The sequence below is a fragment of the Anabas testudineus genome, chromosome 16 (assembly GCF_900324465.2).
Source record: "Anabas testudineus chromosome 16, fAnaTes1.2, whole genome shotgun sequence".
Classification (NCBI taxonomy): Eukaryota; Metazoa; Chordata; class Actinopteri; order Anabantiformes; family Anabantidae; genus Anabas; species Anabas testudineus.
In genome coordinates, this window is record NC_046625.1 from 1,785,157 (window position 1) to 1,795,899 (window position 10,743).

The window sequence follows — 10,743 nt, forward strand, 5'->3', positions numbered from 1 at the left end:
TCTCAATGACGTCTTTTTGTCTTGTCTCTGTGAATCAGTTCAGTTTCAGTCAATGAGCTTTATTGATATTAAAGCCAAGGACAGCGACAGTGCTGCCAGCGTCTTTGTTTCCTTTCACCTTTTTCACATCGATTCTGTTGCTTCTCGTCCTTCGACACTGTGACTCACCAGCGTCGATGTTCAGCAGCTGCAGGAACATTTTCCACAATAATAGTTTTCTCTCCTCCTTCTCTGCAGCCTCAGTTTGATGAAGCTGGTCCAGGGACGAGCCGGGACGGGACGTTGTAGATGATCTTCTGGAGATCTCTCAGTTTGAAGTTAGAGAAGCAAAGATTCAAAGTCGCTGCTGTAAGTTTTGAAATTTTAGTCTAGTTTAGTCTGTTACTCGACGTCTGTTGGACTGTCCTGTTCTTGATTCTGGGTTTTAGTTTTATTTCTTATTATAACATTTGTGTGAAGTGATGTTGAATTGTTCAACCGCCACTGTCTGCTAGTTTCATGTTTTCAGCAGCTGTGTATGTTACAACCTTCTCTTCATTCATGTCAAACATTTTAGAGACACAACAACTCAATTCATTTGAACCAGACTTGAAGAACACAGTATTGTTTTACTGCTGCTGTGCCCTGGTTTGACTGTTGCTATCAGTCTCTCCAACACGTTGTTGATCCTAATCCTCACAGTATGAATCCTAATTACTTTGTTCACCCCGACCCCATTTTCATCTCGCACAAAGATCAACAGAGAAATTCATTATGAAATGAACTGATTGTGATTATTATGTGTTGATGCTCCCCGTAGGATTTCCTTTTGAGGTTTTCTTTATATTCATCCAGCCTTCCTTCACAGCAGGGATGTTTTTAAGAAACACTGCATTTGAACTGGACATTTTGTGTCTGGCTTTTTTAGATTTGTAATTGTTATGTTTGGCTCAGGTTATATCACAGTGAAATAAAAACAATGAGAATACATCGTTACCTAATGATATTATTAATTATTAATGATATATGCAGTATATAAGACCCTATTCACGTTAAAATTATTAAATAAAATAATTAAAATAAAAATCATAATAGATTTGAAGGAATATATAAAAAAACAGGATCAGACCATTCAGAATGGTTAGTGCTGTTTTAGTGGCCTCTAAAAGGGAGATTACTCAGCTATTACATAATCCAGAGAATATGAAAGATTAGCATTAAAATAATCACTTATTAAATAATTTAATAACTTTCTGCAGATCAGTAAACATGTCTCGACATGCTTTGTATGAAATTGAAGAACAAACTCTTTATGTTGATCATGGGATCATCAGTCAATCAGCATTAACTATAGTGAGTGGAATATGTCTGTTATTATTATATTAGTATGTCTGAATATATCTTTACACACGGTCAGAAAATCAGATAACAGATTCCGTTTTTGTCATGTTTTAATTGATCACAGTCAGGTAAACAATCATTCCACAGACTGAAACAGGATTTTGTAATTACAACGTTACACAGAACATGACAAATGCCCAGAACGGACATTTAATAACCAGCATTTGTGGTCTGAAAACTTCCCATGCTTTGGAATGAATGTAAAAAAGCTCTAATTTCACATGGCACAAGACATGCATACGCGTCTCTGAACGAGACTCACAATGCGTAGCAAAGAGTTTGTGTGACAAACAGACATCTAAATGATGCAGATCCTGCTCAGATCCAGCTGCAGTCTTTCTCAGGTTTTGGTCGTGTTTCTTCTCTGGAAAGGCATCAGGAGCTTGTGTGCACAGAGTCTGAACTTCTGATCCCTCACGCTGTAAATTATGACATTCCAGCAACTGTTGGTGGCCAAAATCCAGAAGGCAAAAAAGGAGAAGTCGCACCATTTATTTCCCAAAACATTCCCGACCACGAAGACAGCAATGGGTGTGAACGATGCTGTAAACGCCACAGTTAAAGTCCCGATAGTTTTAGCTGCCTTGATGTCGGAGAAGGTGGGTTTGGTGGAGCTCTGGCACTCGGTCTCTGCCAGATGTTTCCTGCGCTTCGAGTGCTGCCTGATGCTGGACAGAGAGATGATGTTTATCACCACAGTGCCACCGAGAAGCGTGAAGTCAAAAGCGGGAAAGAGGAGGAGGATGTTCCAGGCCTGGCTCGGGAACTTGCCAATCGTTCCCAAAGCATAATTACACATCCGGCTGCAGGAGTTGTACTCCAGAGCGATCTCGCTGCTGAAAACCATCGGAAACACAGCCAAGAAGAAACTCCCCACCCAGGAGAGGACGATGAGGATCGTGGTCCTTTTACGAGTAATCACAGAGTCCTTGTGGAGTGGCCTCAACACGGCGATGCTCCTCTCGATCGTCAGCAGGAAAATAGTCGTGATGGAGACCAACGTGCACCCGGCAAAGATGGGGCCGATGATGTTGCAGGGGTGGAAACTCACAGACTGTGAGTTATACGAAGTCCACTCCGGTGCAGAGTCAGTGACCATGAGATAGACCTCAGCATAAACGGACAGCGGCACCACGAATATCCCCACTGCCAAATCAGCCACAGCCAGGGAGGCCTTCAGGTAGCCCTGCGGCGTGTGGAAGTGTTTCGTCCCCAACACCACAGCCAGAGTCACCAAGTTCCCAAACAAGATGGCAAAGATGAGCAGCACCATGAAGAGCACCATGAGGATTTTGTTGGCCAGTGTACAGCAGCACACGGTGCAGTGTGCTGGTTCAGTTCTGTCCAACATGGTCGGAGTGCTGGTCTCAATCATTGGGGTCACTCTCACAGCAGCATCAACTTCATGACCTGAAAGACAAACAAACAGGAACATGTCGGGTCAATTTGTGGAGCCAGGGTTCAGGAAGTGGATCTGGTAAACATACAAAGATGGAGTGAGAGATGGAACCACTCGAACGGTGTATTCTGTTTTGGTTTGTAAGGCTTCGAAGGAAAGTCTCCAAAACCAGGACACGCGTCCTGTTGACCAACCTCAACATCCATCAGTTGCTCTAAAGTGTCCCACGTATCTGCTCATATGCCTGTGATTGAGCTTGACTTCTTCATCCTGGTTTGTGCCGCAGGCATTAAGTGACGTGACGTGGTTGAAACAGGCAAACTGGATTCTTTTTATCCATCCAGTTCACAGGAGCTGACACTCAACAACAAGCGAAGAGGTTCATGGTGTGTCAGTATTTAGAACCTCCCTCAATAATGTAGAGACACGTCTGCGTCTTCGCTGCGGCTTTATGTCCAATAGACTCACTATAACTGCTTCAGCCCGCTCGAGCCCATCCTGCCTCCGCCCCCCTCCCTCACCTCTGCACTCCCATGATGCTTTGCGGTCATTGCCATTCTCTGTCGTTTCTCTGCTCTTGGACTGTTCTGCATCCACTTTCTCACCTGTTTCTCATTCTCAGTATATGTGCACTAGCTCCTTTATAGCATCAGACTTCGCTCAAAGAAATGAAGTTTTTGATTAATTTTGCCAGTTGAAAGCAAATATTTGAACATTATTAGCTCATTAAATTCCATAGCTCTAAAATAGTTTTACTTTCCATCCACATAATTCAATTTCAGGGAACCTTCGAGATAAAATGAAAACTGAGGTCAAGTCACCGTTTGGAGTGTTGAAAGTCGGCGCTGGTTCGTTAATAGCTACGTTTCTATCCAAGGATAGAGACAATTTTAACAGGATTTCTACAAATTAGACATTTTTCCATTTAATACTGGTTCATGGAGATTGACACGCTGTCATGAAAGCACAAGAAGAAGAGAATGCAGCATGATGGTGTGATTTAAAAGAGCTTCTATAGAGAACAGTGTGGACAACATGATGAAAATCATCTTCTACAAAAGGTGAGTTCTACTTTAATATGCGAACAAATAAACTGGTGCACGCTCACTGACTGCAGTGAAATGTGTTTAATTTCAAAGTTGAATCATTTCAGATGAGATTTTAAGAAACTAGATCTGTCCACACTGTAATTATTTAACTTTTGATTTTACTGAATGTTTGTAATGTGGGTGGTTTTACTGACGCCACACCACAAGGGGGCAACAGTGATTATGGTGGTGGCCTTCACTAAGGTGCAAAGATGAATATAAAGGACCTCTGCACCTGGTGAAGGTTTGTTGAGTGGCAGGAGGAGGTTCGTGCTCCTATGACCTATGACCTTGCTCCTATTATTGTACTTGTTATACTGTGTTGACCTCAGATGAACTATTGGCTCAGGGTGTTACAGCAGGTTTCTATTGATGGTCCCTGGTAAACAAATGTCAGTACTAGTAAGATGTTATTTCAAGTTAATCTAGCTATGTTGCACTCTTGTGGACACCCCCCCACCCCTTCGCCCCCTCCTGTTGCATTTCTAGATCCGCCCCTGCTCCACAGTAAAACGCATGAGCTCTGCGTGACTCTACTTGGCACCGGGTCCCGCTCTCTCTCTGATGGACGGACAGACAGACACTACTCACTCCAGCTGGATAAAGGGTGATGTCATAATCTGGCTGCACAACAGCAGCTGTAGTAGTAAACAAAACCCAGCTGGCGCTTCCCGCGTCTTTAATCCTCCCAGACACACACAGTGCGGCAGGTTCCTGGACATGTTCCTCCTGTAAACGGGTCGGACTGGACTCAAATCAGTAATTAGTCTGTGATTTAAGTTTCAGTTGCACCGAGGAAAATGCACACCACCACTCTTTGAGTGTTTTCACCCTGTGCGTCACTGGAACTCCACACATCCTCGGACAGCAGAGGTTCATTTGTAAATGCTGCTTTAAACTACATCACATGAAACGACACTGTCACTATACAGATTTCTAAAACTATCAAAATAAAAATGATGTTCAAAAACGTGGCAGAGACGCAGCCCTGTCGTTCTGATGTCAAGTCCCCGAGCTTCTCCTCTTCTCACTGTAAATCCATCTACAGCGCGCAGTCACGCACAAACCTCCCGCGTCTCCAGCCAAAAATCTTCAGGATGCAAAATGAAGTCCATAAAACAATCCCTCTCCAGTGCGCAGTGATCAGTGAGAGCCTGTGCGCCCTGCAGGACACCCACTTACAAGCGTACTTACCTCTGGGCTGCTGCCACACTCACTGTGTTGTAGAGTCCCTGGAAGCAACGCACTCTACATTTTGGCTCTTACGCACCGATCTCGTCTTTATTGTACTTTCAGATTTGACCAATGAGGCTCCGTTTAAAAAACAGTTTTGTGATATTATAGAAAGTTACCTCATGCTCTCGCTTACATATGATAGATAATATTCATTATTACGTTCAACTCTACTCACTTTCAGCTTTAAATCCCTTCAAGATGCAGAAGCCAGCGCTCCGCAAAGTAGCATTTCCCGCTAATATCCACACAGTAGCACTTCAGCTGCAGCTTAAAACATCCTACAGTCCTCAAGATCAAATAAACGAGGAGAAGAACCCATAATCAGCAGCATGGAGTCATTTCCCGACGCGCAGAGGTTCAGTGGAGGATGGATGTGCGGAGGCAGCGCGCTGCGCTCTGCTCCGCTCGGCTCCGGAGCAGCGGTTAAAGTGTCTCCTCCGCTGGTTGCTCCATTGGCTGAGGACGTTGATGACAGACAATACTCCCTCCTCGCGTAGATGCATGTGTGAAACCTGCTGCAGACTAGGACGCGGATGTATATCCTCCAAGTGGGTCTTTATTCGGGTGGGTTCCTGGATTCCCCTCATTAACCAGGACTCGTTAACCTTTCATCGATTCTTTGTTTTAGACTCCAGCTCTTTTCTGAGAAAACACACTGACTTCATCTCTGCAGCCTGAGTCATTGCTGCAGCATTAAAATTAGGTCCCATCTGACCATGTCCAGCTTTTACATGTGACGTGAAACTCTTCAGTTCACAGTTAAATACTGGACTCCAGCAGGGACTCTGATTGTCCAACAACTACTGCAGTTTATCAAAAATCTGGGAGCATGCACCAATAAACCACATGGTTCTGATTTATTATCTGATTCCTGCACCAAACCGTCTCATATCTACTTTATTCTTCAGTGTGTTTAATGTGTTTGAAGAAACCAAACACACTAATCATATTTCAGCACAGAAGAACATTAAGTCGTTGCACAGGGAGCAGTTAATCCAGCTTTGTGTAGTGTGAACAAGGACACAACCACTGAGAGAGAAGCCACTCTGTCCTTATGAGAATTTTAATTACTGTAAACAATGCCTAATCAATTTGGTAAATGGACTCCTTCAGAGCTTTTATCAGTGCTTTACAGTTTGCCTCCTGTTCACCTGCTCGTGCATTTTCCTACTGTGATGACAGAACCCGGTTTAGTGGAAATCACTTTTATATTTTCCTCTTTAAGCACAGGACTGATACTAGATATCACATTTCACCTGCACATTCTGACTATAAAACGCATTTCCTGTTTAAAAATGTAAATAATAGCTTGGAGCTATCATGGAACAGTTTATTCAAGATGTGTTTTTGTGTCACACTGATGCAGGTACCGCACCACGTCTGCATCTCACAAGGTCACGGTGGTGGATGAAAAGTCAGTCAGTCCACTTTGCACCGTTCTAATGCCCCATGTGTGGATCTGCTTCTTATCTCTGGTGGTTTCTCTGCAGAAGTCCCAACACTAACACCTGATTCACACAGACTCAGTCTGATCTGAGCCATTAACTGGTGGTTAACTCTTAATGTTTCTGGTTCCATCTTAAACATTTGATTGTTCCTGTGACTTTCATTGGAGAACATTTCTAAACTCTTGAGACCCTCTGTATTGACGGACCTTTGTGTTGTTTCTCTTTACTTAACTGAACCCCTGATGAACTGCTGAATGTCCAGAGAAAAGATGGTTTCACAACAAAACCTTTGTAATTGAAGTTTGGAGAACAACAACTTCATCTGGACTTAAGATCCTGTTCTGCTGCAGGTTTCTTCTGATGCTTCTGCTGTGTAACGTGCTCTTTTTCTCTGCAGATAAAAACCATGTGATACAGTCAGTGCAGATTGTTTCACCAGCAGCTGAAGAAATTAACTTTATATTTTGCAAATGTTCATTCTCACTGTAAGAAAATAGACATTATTCTTATGGGAAATGATTCAAATAAGGGGAAATGAAATGAATCATTGTTACCTGGGAGAAGAAATGCAGCAGATGTGAAACTTTCTGTAATTTGAATCTAATGGGAGCTCCCCTGCAGCCGCAGCTCTCTTATTGTATTCAGTGTAAAACAAAATGGCTAAATGAGATGAAAACAAATGAGCTCTATGTGCTCATATCCAAACCCATTTTCAGTCTCTGCACTTGTGTCCCTCTGACTCTCCTTAATTCACCAACACACCCTTTTATGTGCTGCATTTCAGGCAGCTTCAATAAACCCCCAGAGTCTAACAACCTGAGTGTAGTCAGCACGGCAGGTGTGTCCTAATAGTATCATTACTTCCAGGTTTGGCTGCAGTCCTGCTCCGGCAGCCGTGGACATGACAAAACAAAAGCATATTAATCCTGTGCTTCTGTACTTGTCTGTGTGTGTGGTGGGTAATCCTTAATCCAGAGGTCACAGCAGGCGGCCTCGTTTGTTTCTGGACTTTCAATCAGCCTGGTAGCTGCTGCATCACGAGCCATCCTTTAACCCCTCATAAAGATTAAAGGGGAATTCCATCATTTAAGACCTCGTTTCATCCTAGTGTCATAAAAAGAAAAACGAGAGGAATTAATGATTGAACATAATAATAATCTTAAACTCGCTCCTTAAAGATCTTTAAGTAAACGCGTTCTTCACTTAATGAACAGCTGACAGTTCTTTGTTCTGTTTTATTATTTCTCGTTGTCACTTTCTTCCTCAGTTAATCTTTTTCACACACTTCATACTTTCTATTATTCTAATTTTACTTCTCTCTTCCTTCCTCGCTCATCCAGTCTCCTCCTCTTGACCTGAAGCTGATGCAGGTTCATCGTCTACTTTCTTTTAAGAGCGTCTCAGAGGAAATAAGGGATGCAGAGGGGTCAGGGTGGAGAATCGACTGAATCATAACTAATGCCCCCCAAGGCAGATTTAACGCTATTAATGCTAATTCATAAATAAAATACACGTGTGTCGACTGTGAATGATGAAATGTGTGTGAAGCAGGAGGTGTACAAACCTGCAGTACACATAATTAAATGTACTTGTATGTAAATCTGAGTCAAGATCAATATCAGAGTCTTCTTCAAATGACACAGGTGTGAGTAAAGATTTAGTAAATAACTGTTGTAGAAGGATGAAGAGCCACATTCTCCAACACAAAGCTTCCTCCACTATGTTGCTCCCCACTTGATTCAACTCGTCAGTTGTCCAGTGCAGGTTGCCCCCCATTCCCTGGCCTCCTGGTCCACCCTCCCACCTGTCACCTTGGTATAAATGCTCCTCCAATCAGCACTCACTCTTTGCCAAGCTGTTCTCCAGGCTTCGGCCCGGTTTGCCGATCTGTCTGCCTTACGCGAAAACTGCGAGGCTGCCAGGAACCACAACACCTCCCACACTCGGCCACCAGCACAGACCCACCAACCTGTCAATCCAAATCAACGTTACTGTCACTGCTGGTTCAGCTCGCGAGGATCCAAATCAGTGCAGGAGCTGCATCTGATCAGTGCTGCAACATAACAGCTCATTTCTGTGCCTGTGCACCGGCTGAATGCAACAAGCACCAAGTAACCATCTGCAGAATTTAAGGTTCCACTTCCTGTATCTGTGACAGCTAAACGTCACAGCTCATTGCTCCACATTCTCAGCAGCCTGTTGATTATTTGTGGAACACGTCGCTGTCAATTTCACATCCCACTGGAATGATATGTTCAAGAAAAACGATAAGTTCAATCAGACCAGCAGCAATCAGAAATAACCTGAATAGTTTTCATTCCCCATAAAAGATGAGAAAATCACAGTTTGACAAACAGAATGTGGAACAAACCGGTTTGTTTTCCTGTCACAGCTTCTCTTCGTCTGTGGAAAATTGAAACTGATGCAGCCTGTGATGATTGCTTCTTCTTCTTCGAAGCTTTCTGTCAAATAAAATCTCCAAACACAGAGCTGGAAAAGCTGCTCCGTCTGGTTGTTATGCATTTAATATAGAAGTCAAGTAGGCACAGAAATAACAACAACCTCATTAAAGCTGGTGTTCCACTGAAATGCCAGTTTGAATTTCGTTACAGCAGCTTCCAAATGAAGAACTTCTTGGGTGTTAATGGAGATCATCAGAGGAGTTCTACTTAAAAAGAAAAAAAAAACTAATTTGACTTTAATGCATGAAAAGATGCAAATTTAAATAAAGAAGAGAAACTGTGTTATCAACAGCTTCCGTCCAAATATTAGACTCATTCTAGTATCGGACACATTAATATGTAGATTAAGAAATTTGTATTCAGAAGAATTCTAGGAAAATGTGTTGAATACAGATGTTCAGCTGCATTATTGGATGCAGTGAATTAGACTTAGTACACGATATAGCCACACGGGCCTATGGATAGAAAGGTTTCTCAAGGATGAGCATCAAGGGGATAAAACCGCATTTCAGAATAAACATTAACACTTTACATCCAAAGGCACGAGTCTGCTCATCAGTTCTTCCAGATATAAAAACCACATCCACTTTTTAAAAACTTCATTTACTTGAGGAAGATTCACTGAGGCGAAGCAGCTCAGTACAACTACAGTGTGAGTTCACCGGCACCTCGTCAAATCCCACCTGCAGCTTTTCAGGAGCTTCTTCTGCTTCTTCAGTAAAAAAACCTAAAGAGACAGAGAAGAGTGGGCTTTTTGTTTCGGAGGACGACCTGTTGGACGTCAGTGTTTCAGGTCGGAGCTTCTCTGCTGCGTTCAGGTTCATCGTAAACAAAACAAAACAAATCCTTGTGTGAAATTAGTGGTATTTCCCTTTAATTAATAAATCAATATAACATGACTCCTCACACGGCTGAGGGGCAGGACTACTGTACGTCTACGGAGCCTTGAATTATCACTGATCTGTGAATGAGCTGTAATTTCCGGCCACTATTGACTCATTTTAGAGAATTAGTTATGAAACACACTTCTCCCTGCTGACACCTGCTGCTGTGTGTAGATGTGCAGACTGTGTCTCTCACGACCATGAAACCCTGTGTTCACGTCTGAATGTGACAAGATTAAAACCTGGAGGACTTTGAAGCTCTGAAGCCAGTTGGTTTAATACCAGGTGACGTATCTCTGCACTCTTTATCGTATCCTATCATTCTTACTCACAGTGTTTGTAACATACAAGAATAAAACACTGACAAATTATCACTATTAATCTGAAACCTCCATCAAAATAATTCCAGCTGAAGTGTCGACATGATGCAGCCATGTTGGATGATTGATGTAGAAAACCACATGTATTTATCCAACGGATCAGATTGACCTTGTTTTATGTCTGTTGTAGCCGGGGGGGCCCGGAAGCACAAGACTTTACACTGTCGCAGTCAAACTAATTAAAACAGAACCAGATGGCTGAAAAACATGGCTGAGAACACGAGGTGTAACGGGGAATAAAGAGAGTGTTTAAACTGCACTGACTGACGTTTGTCCTGTTTTCACTGCAGCACAAAACAACACGGACACATTAACACTTTTATTTTTACAGCCCATCTATCACCAGCTGCTCTCTGACCGCTGAGCAGGTAGCACACAGGGTGATGTCCTGAGAGCCCTGAACAATGAGCCGAAACTAGGTTTCATTTATTGTTCATTGATTCATTTATGCTTTATGAGACACACT

At 42.8% G+C, this 10,743-nt stretch overlaps 1 protein-coding gene across 1 annotated transcript; it reads right to left on the bottom strand.

The window, feature by feature from the left end:
- Nucleotides 1–1,453: 1,453 nt before the first annotated feature.
- LOC113170420 (beta-2 adrenergic receptor) lies at nt 1,454–5,389 on the bottom strand. The gene is made up of 2 exons (XM_026372508.1): nt 5,279–5,389; nt 1,454–2,790 (listed from the first exon to the last, which is right to left on the bottom strand). Exon 2 carries the CDS (start codon nt 2,753–2,755, stop codon nt 1,721–1,723), a length of 1,035 nt encoding a protein of 344 aa, XP_026228293.1. The 5' UTR covers nt 2,756–2,790; nt 5,279–5,389; the 3' UTR covers nt 1,454–1,720.
- Nucleotides 5,390–10,743: the final 5,354 nt, after the last annotated feature.